Source organism: Lagenorhynchus albirostris, chromosome 11 (genome assembly GCF_949774975.1).
Source record: "Lagenorhynchus albirostris chromosome 11, mLagAlb1.1, whole genome shotgun sequence".
NCBI classification, from domain to species: domain Eukaryota; kingdom Metazoa; phylum Chordata; class Mammalia; order Artiodactyla; family Delphinidae; genus Lagenorhynchus; species Lagenorhynchus albirostris.
In genome coordinates, this window is record NC_083105.1 from 98,631,221 (window position 1) to 98,650,059 (window position 18,839).

The 18,839-nt window shown below is 45.0% G+C and overlaps 1 protein-coding gene across 1 annotated transcript in view; it reads left to right on the forward strand.

The window, feature by feature from the left end:
• Positions 1-18,839, forward strand: part of ANO2 (anoctamin 2) — a 334,695-nt gene that overhangs the window by 155,749 nt on the left and 160,107 nt on the right. The window contains exons 11-12 of the mRNA XM_060167142.1: positions 4,551-4,685; positions 11,149-11,309. Coding sequence (XP_060023125.1) covers positions 4,551-4,685; positions 11,149-11,309 — 296 coding nt within the window. The remainder of the gene's footprint in view (positions 1-4,550; positions 4,686-11,148; positions 11,310-18,839) is intronic.

The window sequence follows — 18,839 nt, forward strand, 5'->3', positions numbered from 1 at the left end:
AGCACCATGTGAACGTTTGGAAAAACGTGGAGGAATCCCAACACTGGCATTTTCCCTCTTTTTCGTTCTTGCCATTCCCACGAGTGTGCAAGAGGTATTGCATTGCGATTTCATCTGCATTTCCCTGATGATCTGATGCTTAGGGAAGCTGAACACCTCTTCGTATGCTTATTGGTCACTTGGGTACCTTTTTTTAACCAAGTATTCCTTAGGTCTTTTGCCCATTTTTCTGTTGGATTTTCTGCCTAATTCTTATTGAGCTTTGGAAGTTTTTCATGTTTTCCAGATCCAAGTCCATTGTGGGATGTATGTATGTCAGTATTTTTCCCATTCACTCACTCACTAGTGTCTTTTGATGAATAGAGGTTCCTCATTTTAATGTAGTAGTGCACGCCAATTTTTAGAGTAATATCCTGTACAACAGTTAATGTTTATTGCTTGCTGACTTGTGTCCTCGTATACCTTGCTCATTTAACTTTCACATTGACATATTTTTCAAATGGGAAAAATGAAGCTTAGAGAAGCTAAGAGACTTTCCCAAGTTAGGAAACAGCAGAGGCCAGGTTCTTGTCCAGCCCTGCCCACTCCAGAGCCTGTGTCCTGTGATCTCTGCTGTTCCACAGAAGGTACCAGCTAATATCCATGGGCACTGTTCAATCCTCCAGTGCCTTTCGTTTGGGTTGTACATTGTTTTTCAGTTAAATTAGTTGCCAACATTTAACAGTTAGGAGAAATACAGTTTTCCAGCTTTTTTTTTCAGAAAGTTGTAAGATCTGGTAATACTGGTCTCATTTTCCCACATGTCACCCTGGGCTGCTGGAGATGAGTACCTACTGCTCCCCATAGATGGACATGAGCCCTCTAGTTTTTCGCTGGAGGTGCTTTGGTTGGCCTGCTTCAATCATTCATGTTTCCTGCCTGGCTCCTGGGGGCACCTGAGTTTTCAGCCCTGCTGTCCTGTTTCCCTTAAGTGACATAGTTGGCTCTTCATCCTTCTCTGTGTCATGTGTTCTTACCTTCATGCATTCTGACCTTCCTGTCTCCCTTTCCCAGGTATCGAGGCTCTGTGCTCAGGCTCTCTGTCCCCCTCTCCAGCCAGTAGTGTTTTTATGGGTAAACAGAGTAGTCCGCTGCCTATGTGGGGCAGTTAGAAGAACACCTCAAAATATTCTACCCCTTCCTTTAAGAGGTGAAGGCGTTGTATGTCCATAAAGCTTGGAATGCAAACATTTTCCTGGAAGAAGTGATAAAGTATCCCAGTAGGCTTTAATTTATCAGATCGGCTCCTTAAGCAAAAGCCTAAGAGGCAATGGTAGAGAAGATTTGTAGACAGTACAGGTTAGGAGTGTGGTCAGGGAAATCTTACGTCTCTGAGTGGCTGGATGCCTCGGATGGGATGCTGCGATGGGAAAGCTTCAGAGCTGGAAAAAAGCGTGAAGACGTTGCGGAGGATGGGGGATGGATGGGTAGCTAGGTGTAGTTCTTTTAGAACTTAGCAAATTTGCCCTGGGCATGTCTCCTGCTCATCCATGTCCTTTCCTTCTCGAAATTCCTCCTAGAGGTCAGTATAAGGTGGACATTAAGAGCTGGAATCTCAAGTTAGACTCACTGAATTTGAATCTTGTCTTTGCTTCTTACTGGCTATGTGACCTTGGGTTAGTCAACTTTTTGTACTTCAGTTTCCTCATCTATAATTTGAGGATAATAACATACTACCTCTGAGGGTTGTGAGGACTAAAAAATAAGAATATTTATAATCTTCTTAGAATGGAGCTTGGCAAATAATTAGCCCCCGATAAACATCAGTTACTGTTGCTGCTGTTGTTACGTTGGCACAAGCACCAGACACGGAGGGGTCAGGAGCCAAGAGATCAAATTCTTGCTCTGTCAGGCGCTGGCCACGTGACCTTAGACAAGTCTGTGTGTCCAGGGAGTGTCAGTGTTCTCACCTGGAAAAGATGTTGGGAGAATGAAAAATGAGGTGAAACAAGACAATCAGGATGAAAGCACCGGGCAATTTGTGTTTATTAAGTCTTATCTGTCTCCTCCCTTCTCTCTTCCCCTCTCTTCTGCTGGAGATGGGTAATGGACTAGTGGAGAAGGTGAGGTGAACACCCTTGAAAAAACAACTAGTATTGTCGCATTCATTAACACGGAAGATAAGGACTGTAGTGGTGTCTCTTTTTCCCCCCCAAGATTGGTAATTTGTGTTTTATCCTTTATTTTCTTGACCAGTCTGACTAAATATTTATCAATTTCATTGATCCTTTCAAACAACTAGCTCTTGGTTTCATTGATTTTTCTCTTTTCAATTTCATTTATTTCTGTTCCCCCCTTTATTATTTCCTTCCTTCTGTTTGCTTTGGATTTAATTTGTTCTTTTTCTACTTAAAGTGCAAGCTTAGATGATTGATTTAAAGCTTTCTTTTTTAGAATGAATGTATGTATATGTATAACTGAATTACTTTGCCACACACCTGAAAGTAACACAACATTGTAAATCAACTATACTTCAATAAAAGAAATCCTAGATGATCTTAAAAAGAAAACTTTCTTATTTTAATACCAAGTATTCAATGCTATAAATTTCTCTCTAAGTATTACTGGCATTCTAAGTATAATGGCATTCCACAAATTTTGATATGTGTGTTTTTATTTTCCTCAATCACAAATATTTTCTGATTTTCTTTGTGATTTCTGCTTTGACCCATGGTTATGTAGAAGGATATTGTTTAATTTCCAAGTATTTGGGGATTTTTCCAGACAGCTTCCTGCCGTTGATTTCTAGTTTAATTCAGCTGTGGTCACGGTACAACATTTTTATTATTTCAGTTATTTGAAATTTATTAGATTTCCTTAATGATTCACAATATGGTCTATCTTGGTGAATGTGTGTTGCAAAGAATGTATTTTCTGTTGTTGTTTGGTGGAGTGTTGTATAAATGTCAATTCAGTCAAGTTGGTTTGAAGTGTCTTCTGTATCCTTACTGCTTTTCTGTACTTGGTCTGTCAACTACTGAAGGGAAGTGTTGAAATCTCTAATTTATACTGGAGGATTTGTGTGTTTATCCTTTCAGTTCTATCAGTTTTTATTGCATGCATTTTGATCTATGCATTTGACACATGTATTTTACTGTATGTGTTTTGGATTATTAGGCCTTCTTAATGAAGTGACCATTTTATCATTGTTTGATGTCCCTTTTTATATCTGGTAATGTTCTTTGTTCTGAAGATTATTTTGTTTGTATCAGCTTTCTTTAGATTAGTGTTGGCATGGTATATCTTTTTCCAGTCCTTTACTTTTTTTCTATATATGCCTTTATATTTTAAGTGGGTTTCTTGTACATTTATAGTTAATGTAATCATTAACGTATTTGCTTTTTTTTTTTTTTTTTTTTGCGGTACGCGGACCTCTCACTGCTGTGGCCTCTCCCGCTGCGGAGCACAGGCTCCGGATGCGCAGGCTCAGCGGCCATGGCTCACGGGCCCAGCCGCTCCGCGGCATGTGGGATCTTCCCGGACCGGGGCACGACCCCGTGTCCCCTGCATCGGCAGGCGGACTCTCAACCACTGCGCCACCAGGGAAGCCCTCACGAAAAGTTTTGATTTAACAGATTTTTGTTGTTGGGGGGAAGCTACATTTCCTGGCAGTGTCTTTATCCTAAGTGGAAGCAGCATTCTGGTGGTGGATACATAGATTTTATTTGTTCCTCTTATTCTCTAGTCCTTCCATCAACGGGTGGGCTGGGTTCCCATTTCCCTCCTGTTAGGTTTATATCGGAGGCTCGTGAGAAGTAGAATATACGTGTCCTCTGTGGGTTGTTTTTTCTCGTCAGGCATCCATCATCAATATCCATCTAAGGGAAAAGGAAAACCCCTTTTCAGAGGCTTTATGTGGTCATTTACTAACTTTATGAAGTGGGGAACAAAAAGATATGGGTTCGTACCTTTTCTTTTTAAAAGAAATCATTTTTTATTTTAAAAGTAATTCATGAACAAAATAGAGTTAAAAAATGCAGAAAGATAAAAAAAAATAAAGAAATAAAACCCACCCATAATCCCATCAGCTAAAGAAACCATGACTCATATTTTATCGAATTTCTTCTAGTCATTTTTCTGTGAGTGCGTCTTTGTTCGTCCGTATATATCAGTATACATGCCCCCAAATTTGTGTGTTTTGTTTAAATAAGCTAGTTTCAAAAAGGTGTGTTTTTCTGTGGGTTGAGTACTATGGCACTCATGAAATGCCGATATGTTATTCATGTTTGTCTGGTAAAGATGCCAAAACGTGTGGCATTTTCTTCAGTTTGCTGTTAGTGCTGGATTCCTTCCTGCAGCTACTTTACACGAACAGCCAGGACAGGTGTGTATATGTGATTCTAATGGAATGTGATTCATTTCAGAAAAGACCAGTTGTTGATTCCTTGTGCTAAGGTCCCCTGTTCCCCATGTAACTTTTGTCCCTTTCCATTTTTTTCAACCCATTCGCAGGTTTAGAGCAAACAGAAAGAAGGAAACTCTCAGTATGTTTTGTTTTCTTCCTTTTCCAGAAAGTATTTTGGAGAAAAAATTGGACTGTACTTTGCCTGGCTGGGATTATATACATCCTTCCTCATCCCATCATCCGTCATCGGGGTCATCGTGTTTCTTTATGGATGTGCAACGATCGAAGAAGATATTCCCAGGTGAGTTGGTTTTAACTGAAGAGGCTCAGTTCTCACGTGTCAGTCGTTTGGAGTTTCACCCCAGTTGCAAGTACATTGTACATTTCAGACGCCTCCTTGCAAAGCCTCACCCTTTGTCCTTCTCCTTCCCGCTTTCCTTACCACGCAGCAGGTCACTTGTCACTTCCCTCTTGAGAGGTCTGGGAGCAACAGATTCTGGGAACAGCTCAGAGCCACGCTGGGTGTGGCCACTTCCTTTCCTGGTCAAGCTCTTCTCCAGGACCAGGGTCTGATTGGGCAGGGTCTGAAAACTGATGAAAAAGAAATCATGCCTGAGAAAAGCTTTTTTTCCCCTCAATTTCACGACTTTTTCCCTTTGATTTCCCAGATGACCCAAGGTAGGAAGTGTTGAGTGGTATTGGATAGAGGTGGCATCTATGTGGTCAAACGCTGCTGGGGTAAAAAGCTGTGAGGCTGTGTCAGAAGCAGGCAGCTCTGGAGCTGAGGAAGCCTCAGCTCTGGCTCAGGATGTCAGAGACCGCAGGAGGTGACAGGCCCCGTAGCGGGGCTCTTGGCGATCCAAGACATGGAACAAAGGTTGATCCTGATGGAGAAGAGAGATCCTACAAGAAAACAGGGACTTAAAAAAGAGCATCCTTTAGGACTGAATGTGTTACATAGTAACTACGTGACTGGGTACCTCACTCCCTGACTCTTGGTTTCCTTGGCTGTGAAATGGTCACAATGACGCCTACTTCATGGTGCTGTTGTGAGGACTAAAGTTGACAGCGTCTGGCACCCAGCAAAGTATTCATAAATTATTGTTGAATGAATCAATATATGTGGAAATAGAGTTTGAGACACTTAGCCAATATTTAGAATTTAAATCTCTTGCCATCTCCAGAACTGGCTTTGCAAACGGAAGCATTCTTTATGCATTTTACTTTTTTTTTTTTGGCCATGCCTAGAGCCATGCGGAATCTTAGTTCCCGTACCAGGGACTGAACCCGGGCCGTCTGCAGTGGAAGCGGGGAGTCTTAACCACCGGACTGCCAGGGAATTCCCTCATTTGTGTATTTTAATACTCTTTCAGTTGCAAGTGATAGAAATGCATGTGAACTAACGTACGCAGATAAAGGGAATTTATCCTCAGGGTTTCGGGGTGCCCTCAGGGGACCCAGTGGCAGGCACGTGGCTAGCCCAAGGGACTATGGAAATAGGGACTCCTTCTGTTTACTGCCCGTCTCTGATTATTTCTAGTATTTATTTGTTTCACTGAAGAGTTTCTCCATTGGATGTAAATACGGCTGCTTGTAGCTCATGGGTGTCATACCTGAGAGCTTTATACTCGATTGGTCCCAAGTGAAGAAGTCCTGTTGACTCCTTTTGGCTTAGGTAGAGGGTCTGGGTCAACCAGTCGTGGCTTGGGGGCAGTAGCCCGGGGAATGGGGACACTGGGCAGCCTGTGGGTGTCCACGACAGTTGGGGTTAGGGATGGGGGAAGTCGGGGCCACCCTGAAGAAATGGGCAAGAGCTGTGCTCTTTGAGGAAAGCGTATCACCAGTGGCAGGAACCAGGTGATCTTCCATTATGTCACTCTATAGAAAAGCTCTTGCAGGTTAGGGACACTGGAGATGGCCGTGTCAGTAGTTAGAATAAAGCTCAATACCTTGGTATGAGAGACAAGGGTTTGGATATGTTTGTGTATAAAAACTGTGGGGTCATCCGTTCAGGGTTCGGGACTGGCGTTCTGGGACCTTTGTCACAGGACCTATGTCTTCCGGGCTCTGCCTCGCGCAGCACGAGGGAAGAACGAGTACTTACCAAGTTCCTGGTCTTAGTTGTACCAGGCATGGTGCTAGGTGGTTTCTGTGTTCTGTTTCTTTGATCCTGTAGAGATCAGTGTTGTCAGTAGGTATTCTCACTTCAGAGAGATGGAGACATGGATGCTACCTGAGGTCGCTTGTCCAACTGCAGCAATTAATAATTGTCAGGGTTGGGATTTGAGTTCCACCTGCTCCAAGGTCTTTGCTTTTTCCAGTAAGCAGTGCAGTCTTCCTGAGGGCCCTTACCCTCCTCTGCAGCCCAGTTGCTCCAACTGGCCCCAGCTGGTTCAGTCTCAGAAAAAAACCCGGTTCAGTTGCCAGGTTGTGATCCCTGGGGAGCTGGGCCTCAGGTTGATCCAAGCTGAGGACTCCATACCACGCACCTCGAACCAACTCAGTGCAGCGGGTAGGGCATCTGTGTGCTGGTTTACGTCAGGACTTAGAACTTGTGCCCTGGCTCTCCACACGGGAATGCACGTGACGGTGACCGCTGCGGCTGGAAGTGACCATGGTCTACACAAGCTGCAAAGTCATTTATTTATGCACATGCATGGACACTCATGTGCGTGCGGGTTTAGACGCGTGTAAAACGTGATCATTATCATTGCAGACATCCTGGAGTGTGCGATGTTTTACGAACTGTGGATAGCAGCCCATTAATGGATTATAGAATCAATGTAATCGTTACCTTTTAAATGAACTAGAATAAGGTAGGACAGAGTAGAATGAAACATAATATTAGTAGTCATCACGGGAAGGAAGTATCAGAATTGTTTCATGACAGTTATTTTAGTGATATAAGTGTTTTTGTGAGGAGCGGGTATGTACATACTCGCATACTGGAATCTGTGGTAAATTTTTTTTAAACTGTTTTTTTAACTTTCTATAACAAAAAAGTTTGAAATTGGCTGTTATAAAATTTGAAAGTTTGGTTACCAATTTTTCAGAGTAGGGTGGGGCAAATCAAGAAGGTGGAAATAGAAAAAGTTAAGCACACTATGAAGACGTTTTTGAGAACTGCTTCTTAATCATAATTGTATGTCTATCAAAAGTCCAAGCTCTACGCCTGGCAAAAACTCACAAACTACCAATCCTCATTAACAGAGGAATAGCCTCTAAGTCCCGATACTGAATCCAAATGAATTCGTACTCTTCTAGGGTCTGTGTCTATCAGCCACTCCTAAGCGTGATTAAAAACTTGCACTCTTCCTGGGATTATTATAAAGGTTTCTAATTTTGGCATTAAGCCTGGAATTTAGTATCTGTGTATCACTTTAAAAAAAGCTTTATTTTGAAAACAGTATAGATTCACAGGAAGTGGTAAAGATAGTGCAGAGGGCCCAGGGCACCCTTCATCCAGTTACCGCCAGTGATTACGTCTTATATAACTACAGTACAGTATCCAAACCAGAAAATTTACATCACGTGGAACTTTAAATGGTACCTTTTATCGCCAAGAACTTTGATATGTGAGACACAAGCGTCACTTGTAAATAATAATTCCGTATGTGCACGATATATCTATAGAACCTTCCTTGACTTCGCAAGGGGTTGGTTGCATTTGTTCTCCATTTGCTTACACGCCTAGGAAAGACTGGAGCATTTTTTTAAAGCTAATTAATCTAAACCATATTTTCAAAAATTGGTTAGTTTAGACCTGAGACCTTAATAGCAGATGTTCTGTCTGAATTTCCTGAATAATTGCCTCCCTTTGTGGCTAGTACAGCTCTGTGTCGCCTGACCTGTGAGCAGTGGGTCACTCATTGAGGACACCAACCACTCTGGGGTCTTGGTTCACCTGATGGTCAGCCCATTCATCAGTCTTCTGCTTCGTAGAGAAAATGATAGATTGAAGAAATACACCATTGCATTTATAGCCAGTGTTACTTCGAACTAGGAATCTGTGGTGAATGCAGCTGGTGAATGACCCAGACCTGACTTCAGTTCTAGGGGAGGTTCCCCCATCTTTCAGCTTGTCTAGAGGCAGCCTCTTTCAGAGACTACAGAGTCCTTTTAATGTCATCCTAAGGCAGAATTTCTCCAGAATTCTGTTCAAATTGCTTGCATCAAAAAACCCAAAAGATGAAACAAAAAACCCAACCCAATACACGTAGAGCATTCTGACTTCAAACTTAAAAGATGTGATGAGTATCCACGTACCATGGCCGCCATTTTGTACAAATGATTGGCAGTTGACTGTGTTCTGATTTTAAAACCAGTAATGTACACAGCCCTTAAGTTTCAAAGTGTACCAGGTTGGTGGCTAATACTTTTTTACTTCTGACCTTTTAGCATTGACTAGTTTTTTTTTGTTTTGTTTTGTTTTTTTGCTGTACACGGGCCTCTCACTGTTGTGGCCTCTCACTGTTGTGGCCTCTCGCGTTGCAGAGCACAGGCTCCGGACGCGCAGGCTCAGCGGCCATGGCTCACGGGCCCAGCCGCTCCGCGGCATGTGGGATCTTCCCGGACCGGGGCACGAACCCGTGTCCCCTGCATCGGCAGGCGGACTCTCCACCACTGCGCCACCAGGGAAACCCAGCATTAACTAGTTTTGATTGAGATTAGGTGTTCTAGGATTCCACCCCCTTCTATGTGTAAAAAAAAAAAACCCTCCGCAGCAAAGATAAGAGAAGGACTCATGTCTTCTCAGAAATGGCTTAGAAGCAAAGCTCTTTACTAGGCTTTGTCCAGACCCACTGTTTTCCACGTGAGTCTGTTTTCTAAGAGGCACTCTCCTCTCCAAAAGCAGCAACTCCTCCACCAGGCAGCCAACATGTGTCTGACCCAGAAGACTTAAAATGAACCTTGCTCTCCGGTCACCAACAAGCGCATGCCCAGGTGAAGCTAGCAAGGCTGAACTAATTATTAAGAAATTACTATTTACTATTGTCTATGTGCGCGCGTCGCCGCTCTTGACACTTGCCAGTGGAAAGTCAGTGGAGGAACTGGGATTTATCCTCGGAGACGTAGTTTCCATTCTCTCACACAGAAGGCCTTCCCTGCCGTGACTCATTAAAAACGAGCCTGAAAGCTGGGACTTGACAGACAGTGACAGCCCTCGGTGGAACCTTTCGACTGCTTAGCGTTGGGGAGCTAGACGCAGGCGTCCTGCCGGCTTCTGGGTTTCATCTAATCCCGGGCTTCAGCACCCAGGTACCAGCTCCCTCCGCCGGCAGCGGCCTCCGACTGTACCGTGCTCGGTAGCGCCCTCTGCTGCCTGTTTCCGGAGGAAACCCAGCTGTGGTTTCAGCCTGGGGTCCCCTGCGGCCCCATCACCGTAGCTCCAGCTCCTCTGTGAGAACAGCCAGTGCTTCCTTTTCATGAAATCGCCAGTTCTCCACCCTTTTTCCCCAAACCATGAGCTTAGCCGTGTACCCATCCCCCCGGGGGAATATGACACACCAGAGTGATGCGTTCGTTCATTTTCCTACCAGAATGTAGTGCGGAGGGTTACTGGGGAAGCCAGTTAGGGCCGAGAATACTTCGGTTCTTATTTGCAAGCACCCTGATGACCCTAAATTAATTGGGTCCAGCTAATCACCTAACGAATGAATGGAATTTCAAATACATTCATGAGTCCTGTAACAGAAATACACTGAAGATAGGTGAGAATATAGGTGATGTTTATTTGACTAGTTTGTTCTCCAAGTATCTTGGAATCTAGACTTTGGAAGAATTTACCTTATTCTTCTGGCCTCCCTCATCCCATTTCATGGTTACGATAATTCTTTTTTTTTTTCTTAAAAAAATTTCTTTTTTATTTTTTAGAATTTTTATTGGAGTATAGTTGCTTTACAATGTTGTGTTAGTTCCTGCTATACAGCAAAGTGAATCAGCTATACTTACACATATATCCCCTCTTCCTTGGATTTCCTTTCCATTTAGGTCATCACAGAGCATTGAGTAGAGTTCCCTGTGCTCTACAGCAGGTTCTCATTAGTTATCTGTTTTATACATAATGTCAATAGCGTATATATGTCAATCCTAATCTCCCAACTCATCCCACCCCCCCCTTTCCCCCTTGGTATCCATACATTTGTTCTCTAGGTCTGTGATAATTCTTATTAAGTTGAGGTTACTAATTCCCTTTCTACGAACGGTCACGTGGCTGATGCACTTAGAAATGGGCTTCTAGCCACCTGACTCCATTCTTTTTCACGTGGCTTCTCCTTCCAGAGGAAGGAATTGTGTTGGTTCAGCTGCACACTCGTGTTTGTTCCTCTGTGTGACCAGCCTTACTCACTGATGAGACAGCCCATGCTTGAATGACAGCAATGGAATCTGACCTCCGATGGGTGATTTATTCACAATTGTTGCTGCGCCCCACCAGCCCCGTAGACACAGCACATTTTGCATGGACTTTATGTGGCATTGTCCAATGAACAGCATCTCTGATAGATGGTCATTAACTTTCTGTTGGGACACTTTTAGTGACAGGGGGCTCCATATCTCCAAAGGTAGCCCATTCATTTTTTAAGACAAGATATAAGAATAACACTTCCGAAGGGAAGAACCCAATTCCAACTCTCTAACATACCTCGCTGTTGGAGTTGATAAGCTCAACCAGGGATTCAGAAGTGGGAGCCGTTTTGGGGGTGATGGGCTTGGGAAGGGTCCTGCTGGAGCCCCCCTGACCCAGCAGCCTCTGTCTTCTGCAGCAAAGAGATGTGTGACCAACAGAATGCCTTCACCATGTGTCCCCTGTGTGACAAGTCCTGTGACTACTGGAACCTCAGCTCAGCCTGTGGAACGGCGCGGGCCAGCCACCTGTTTGACAACCCTGCCACTGTCTTCTTCTCCATCTTCATGGCTCTGTGGGGTAAGTTGTCACCATGAGGCTTGCTTCTATGGGGGGGGGTACCTTTAAATGGGTACAGTGACCAAGCTCTAAAGCCCATATCCTTCGGTTTACTTCCTTAGTATTTGGGGGTTTTTTTGTTTTTTTTTTGTTTTTTTTTGTTTTTGGCGGTATGCGGGCCCCTCACTGTTGTGGCCTCTCCCATTGCGGAGCACAGGCTCCGGACGCGCAGGCTCAGCGGCCATGGCTCACGGGCCCAGCCGCTCCGTGGCATGTGGGATCTTCCCAGACCGGGGCACTAACCCGTGTACCCCTGCATCGGCAGGCGGACTCTCAGCCACTGCGCCACTAGGGAAGCCCTGGTCCTTATACCTTAAAAAGCATTTTAGGGACAATAGATTTCTCTACTTTACTCATACGTGTGAATAGAACTAAGAATATTCTCTGTGGCTTTATAAATATATTTTTTAAAGAGATAGAAATAGATTTCTCTACTTTACTCATACATGTGAATAGAACTAAGAATATCCTCCGTGGCTTTATAAATATATTTTTTAAAGATATAGAGTAATGTGAATCTGGTATTAATCTCATGTAGGATTTATTTGGAGATTGAACCCATCCATGCATGCTTTGAAAACCCCTCACACACTCATAGGCACCTCCAGGTACATCTCCTAAGACATGGCAAGTCCTAGATGTCATTTGGTGTCACACTCAGAATGGTGGGGTGACTGCCACAGTCACGGAGTTAGCTGGGGGTAAAGGTGGGCCCAGACCTGGTCTCTTGCCTCCACGCTCAGTGCAGTTCCCGGGACAAGGCGAGTGTAGACTGCAGAGATTTTACCTAATGCCAGAGGGATGTTTTCAATATTCTCACCCAAGGGATCTCTGAAGGAAGGAACAAATAGTTCCTTCATTTTCCTCCTCCTCCCTTCCCCCCAGAGTCTTGGGGTAATAAAGTTTCTCTGGGCCATAGCTGTCTGACTAGAAGCACACGCATGCACACGTGTACACACACACACACTTCTATTCTTACAAACTGGGATAACCACCCCGTGGTCACTGAACATTTCTAAGAAGACACACCCACGGGTATTAAGGAAGGGACCAAGGGGATATGTTTCAGCCTGTTGGGAGTAGCAGCCTGCCTTTCACTCATCCATCCAGTGCAGGCCCTCATCTTTCCCATTGGATTACAGACCGGCAGGGCCACTGTCCTGCTGCAGAAGCTGCTAGGTTTATCCGTGATTCCAGGGGGCCTGGAGGACACACCAGGATGGGGCCGTGAGTCACACATCCCGGGAGTGTGACCAGGAGAGAGGCGAGGTCTGTTCTAGCACCGCTGCCAGAACTGGTCCCAGTGGCCTCTATCTCCTGCGGGCACCTCTACGTGGGTGGAGACAGAACCGAGCTGGAAAGATTCCCACGTGACCAGGCCACCGAGGAAGGTGTTTAGCAGAGACTCTGTTCTCCCGGGGAGAATGACCACTGCCCAGGAATGTGGGCAGTGTCAGCCCACAGAATAGGGGCAGGGGGTCGGAGGAAAGGGCACTTGTGGCCGTGTAGCTCTGGAACTGTTCACAGGAAGGGTCAGGAGAACAACCTGAATTTGCAGCCTGTGACCCACGCGGTGCCAGGCGGCCTGCTTCTCGAAAGGCGGTGTCTTGTAATCACCCCAAATCCATTTGAACCGATCGGAGCGCAAAATACGCACCCATGCTTTGATATGCTGCACCCCTCATTCCCATGAATCTGTCTGGCAAATATTACTGTGACTGAGCAGCTGAAGCTTACTGACTCTGGTCCACAATCCCTCAAGACCTCTCCTGGGATGTGTGCTTCCTTGTTGTGGGGAAACTTGGTTTTCAGCTGTACCTTCCCTGCTCTTGCGATGGATGAATAGATACCTCCCACCCCTTCTGAGGTTCACGACCGTTTCACCACCCCCAGCTCCCCTCTCTTTCTCTCACATAGCAGCAGTGGAGGGAAAGCAAATGCGGTGGGATTGTGTCAGCGCTTTGTGGCTTAGGGGTTGGTTTTGTTATTTTAACGGCCTTGCTGTGTGTTTTATGCGATTGTGTATTTGGTTACAGCAACCAAGATCCCCTAGGCATGGCTGCCTACAAATTACAATTAAAAATAATAGTAAATGTTTCTTGTTAAATGTTTACTATTATTTTTAATATGAACAGACCAATCACAAGCACTGAAATTGAAACTGTGATTAAAAATCTTCCAACAAACAAAAGCCCAGGACCAGATGCCTTCACAGGCGAATTCTATCAAACATTTAAAGAGCTAACACCTATCCTCCTCAAACTCTTCCAAAATATAGCAGAGGGAGGAACACTCCCAAACACATTCTACGAGGCCACCATCACCCTGATACCAAAACCAGACAAAGATGTCACAAAAAAAGAAAACTACAAGCCAATATAACTGATGAACGTAGACGCAAAAATCCTCAACAAAATACTAGCAAACAGAATCCAACAGCACATTAAAAATGATCATATACCGCGATCAAGTGGGGTTTATCCCAGGAATGCAAGGATTCTTCAATATACGCAAATCAGTCAGTGTGATACACCATATTAACAAATTGAAGGAAAAACCCATATGATCATCGCAATAGATGCAGAGAAAGCTTTTGGCAAAATTCAACACCCATTTATGATAAAAACCCTGCGGAAAGTAGGCATAGAGGGAACTTTCCTCAACATAATAAAGGCCATGTATGACAAACCAACAGCCAACATCACCTTCAATGGTGAAAAACTGAAACCATTTCCACTTAGATCAGGAAAAAGACAAGGTTGCCCACTCTCACCACTATTATTCAACATAGTTTTGGAAGTTTTAGCCACAGCAATCAGAGAAGGAAAAGAAATAAAAGGAATCCAAATCGGAAAAGAAGACGTAAAGCTGTCAGTGTTTGCAGATGACATGATACTATACACAGAGAATCCTAAAGATGCTACCAGAAAACTACTAGAGCTAATCAATGAATTTGGTAAAGTAGCAGGATATAAAATTAATGCACAGAAATCTCTGGCATTCCTATACACTAATGATGAAAAATCTGAAAGTGAAATTAAGAAAACACTCCCATTTACCATTGCAACAAAAAGAATAAAATATCTAGGAATAAACCTACCTAAGGAGACAAAAGACCTGTATGTAGAAAATTATAAGACACTGATGAAAGAAATTAAAGATGGTACAAATAGATGGAGAGATATACCATGTTCTTGGATTGGAAGAATCAACATTGTGAAAATGACTCTACTACCCAAAGCAATCTACAGATTCAATGCAATCCCTATCAAACTACCACTGGCAGTTTTCACAGAACTAGAACAAAAAATTTCACAATTTGTATGGAAACACAAAAGACCCCGAATAGCCAAAGCAATCTTGAGAACGAAAAACGGAGCTGGAGGAATCAGGCTCTGTGACTTCAGACTATACTACAAAGCTACAGTAATCAAGACAGTATGGTACTGGTACAAAAACAGAAATATAGATCAATGGGACAGGATAGAAAGCCCAGAGATAAACCCACGCACATATGGTCACCTTATCTTTGATAAAGGAGGCAAGAATATATACAGTGGAGAAAAGACAGCCTCTTCTATAAGTGGTGCTGGGAAAACTGGACAGGTACATGTAAAAGTATGAAATTAGAACACTCCCTAACACCATACACAAAAATAAACTCAAAATGGATTAAAGACCTAAATGTAAGGCCAGAAACGATCAAACTCTTAGAGGAAAACATAGGCAGAACACTCTATGACATAAATCATAGCAAGATCCTTTTTGACCCACCTCCTAGAGAAATGGAAATAAAAACAAAAATAAACAAATGGGACCTAATGAAACTTCAAAGCTTTTGCACAGCAAAGGAAACCATAAACAAGACCAAAAGACAACCCTTAGAATGGGAGAAAATATTTGCAAATGAAGCAACTGGCAAAGGATTAATCTCCAAAATTTACAAGCAGCTCATGCAGCTCAATATCAAAAAAACAAACAACCCAATACAAAAATGGGCAGAAGATTTAAATAGACATTTCTCCAAAGAAGATATACAGATTGCCAACAAACACATGAAAGAATGCTCAACATCACTAATCATTAGAGAAATGCAAATCAAAACTACAATGAGATATCATCTCTCACCAGTCAGAATGGCCATCATCAAAAAATCTAGAAACAATAAATGCTGGAGAGGGTGTGGAGAAAAGGGAACCCTCTTGCACTGTTGGTGGGAATGTAAATTGATACAGCCACTATGGAGAACAGTATGGAGGTTCCTTAGAAAAGTAAAAATAGAATTACCATATGACCCAGCAATCCCACTACTGGGCATATACCGTGAGAAATCCAGAATTCAAAAAGAGTCATGTACCACAATGTTCACTGCAGCACTATTTACAATAGCCAGGACATGGAAGCAACCTAAGTGTCCATCGACAGATGAATGGATAGAGAAGATGTGGCACATATGTATACAATGGAATATTACTCAGCCATAAAAAGAAACAAAATTGAGTTATTTGTAGTGGGGTGGATGGACCTAGAGTCTGTCATACAGAGTGAAGTAAGTCAGAAAGAGAAAAACAAATACCATATGCTAACACAGATATATGGAATCTATAAAAAAAGAAGGTCATGAAGAACCTAGGGGTAAGACGGGAATAAAGACACAAACCTACTAGACAATGGACTTGAGGATATGAGGAGGGGGAAGGGTAAGCTGTGACAAAGTGAGAGAGTGGCATGGACATATATACACTACCAAACGTAAAATAGATAGCTAGTGGGAAGCAGCCGCATAGCACAGGGAGATCAGCTCGGTGGTTTGTGACCACCTAGAGGGGTGGGATAGGGAGGGTGGGGGGAGGGAGACGCAAGAGGGAAGAGATACGGGAACATATGTATATGTATAACTGATTCACTTTGTTATAAAGCAGCAACTAACACACCATTGTAAAGCAATTATACTCCAATAAAGATGTTAAAAAGAAAATAACGGTAATGCCTCTCATTACATGATTATTATGATCAGTGGTACTGTGCTGGGTGGGCCTGGGCCAGGGCCCAAGCCTGCCAGGAAGAAAGCTGGGAGAAGAAGTGATTCTCCACGGAGAGAGAGCGATGGGGCTGCTGGTGGGGCGGAAACAGGGGTCCCTGAGATGGGTCAGCAGGACCCGGGACCAGCAGAGCAGTCTGGCCCAGCTCCTCCGGGGTTCTGGCTTCAAACTCCAGGGAACTTTGGAATGAGGGTGAAGCCCTATTGAAAAGTAGGGAAGGGAGGAGTAAAGGGACGAGGTTAAGGACAGTGACTTCAGGGTCAGACAGTCCTAACCGTGGGTCCCAGTCCCGCCCTGTGCCAGCCAGTGTGACTAGCCCTGTGTCTCTGAAGTCAGTCCCCTTAGCCGAGGTGCTGAGTAACCTGGGGCGGGGGTGGTCCTCGACCTGGGAGCATCACTGCCTTCATCTCTCAAGCGGGTGAAGTGATGCCTGCACCCTAGTGTTCTCGTGACTGTCAGAGGGACGTGTACGCAGAGCACTCCGAGGGGTGCCTGGCCGTGATACCCACCAGCAGCTGTGAGCTGCTCTCCGTCGTCACGACGGTCCTCTGTGTCCCCATGACTCCCCCTCAGTGACTCTGTTGCCCTGTCCTCTGTTCCCAGTCTGACTTCTCTCCTTCACAGACACCTCGGTCTGTGTGCAGAGCCCTCCTCAGTCACTGAGAACAGCGCAGGAAAAGGAGGGGCGTACCCCTTGTTTGGAGACCATCCCCAGGCCAAGGCCAGGGTCGGGAGGTGGGGTACCCACCCGCCAAGGCCTCAAATCCCAGGGAGAAAAGATACAGATGCGTGTACCACGATGTAGCTAGTAGCTATCATAGCGCCAAGTGAAACAAATGTAGCTTTAAGTAACCATACGTTCAGCCAGCAGGTGGGAGTCTGTTTTGCTCAGCCCCGTGCTGTTCCCAGGTGAACAGAGGCAGGTACGAGCCGAAGAAGCGTTTGCGGTCCTGTTACTACGCTGCAGACCCGAATGGCAGCCGACAGTCCGGTGCGGCAGGTAGTGGAGGGCGCCCAGGCTCTTACCAGGGGTGGTGTAGAAAGGTAGGGGTGGCCTCAGGGACTGTCACGCCCCCTCCTTTTCCAGGGCACCAGATCTAAGGGTGTTAGGAGTGCAGAGGAACGGGCGCCTGGGAGGCTGGTCTTAGGGGACTCGGTCAGGAACGGATGAGCTGGTCAGGAACGGAGGAGGACGGCACTGGAGGGTAGCGTGGGAGAGGGGACAGTTTGCAAAAGCTGGGGATGAAGAGGACAGCAAGGCGATGCCCTCGTCAGCAATGCAGGTGTGAGGTGTGTGTTGACAAGCGGTGCGAATAGATGTGGACAGATGGGCTGGGCCAGATACCCAAGGTCCCTGTATCCAGAGGGAAGAATCTAGACAATAGGGACCCAGTGTAAGCTTGGGGGTGTGTGTTGGGATCCCCCCTCTCGCTGCCTCTCTGCACCGCCCAGATACCCAAGGTCCCTGTATCCAGAGGGAAGAATCTAGACAATAGGGACCCAGTGTAAGCTTGGGGGTGTGTGTTGGGATCCCCCCTCTCGCTGCCTCTCTGCACCGCCCAGATACCCAAGGTCCCTGTATCCAGAGGGAAGAATCTAGACAATAGGGACCCAGTGTAAGCTTGGGGGTGTGTGTTGGGATCCCCCCTCTCGCTGCCTCTCTGCACCGCCCAAATGCCATTGCTCTTCCCGACTCAGCTCAGGTGCTGCAGCAGCTGACGCCCCCTCTCCTGCATGCCCGCAGCCTTTTATCTGCGTCATTCTTAAGGCCCTGACCACGTTATACCTTGTGCTGTAGTTATGTAAAATCTCTTCTCATAGACTAAACAACTTGAGAGCAAAATGCACGTCAGATTTACCGAGTCTTCCTCACGATGTCTAGAACATTGTTCTGTATATTGCAGGTACCTCAGGTCTGGTTTTTTTGTTTTTTGGGGTTTTTTGATAGGGAATTCGTTCAAGCTTGCTGAAATAATAAGAGATGATAAGAAAGTAAGAAGCAAGCTCGTGGATGCAGGAAATTAAGTATAGCCAGGCCCCTAGGCAACTGGAGCGGAAGGAGGAATCGGAAACCTCTCTCCTTCTTTCACGTGCTGCATGGTTTGTTCCATTTCTGCTTCTCTTTGTGTCTCTTAGTTTCAGTTTTCAAAAGAGAGAATCCGATTGGCCTATGAGTGGGCTCTGGATCAGGTGTCCGATCCTGGCATAAGAAGCCATACCTGTGGAGCAGAGGGGGCTGGTTCTTTCCGGAGCATGTTGGGCTGCCCTTCAAGGGCTGTGGTTGGAGAAGGCAGGCTAACCAATGTGTCGGGACGGTAGGCATTCAACGAGCATTTGCTAAACAAATGGAAGAATGAGTGAATGGCACTTTGGGGAGATGAGTCTTCCAGCTGCATGCGGGATGGGGGGCGGGGACACTGAGACCCTGGACTCACGTAGAACTACTCGG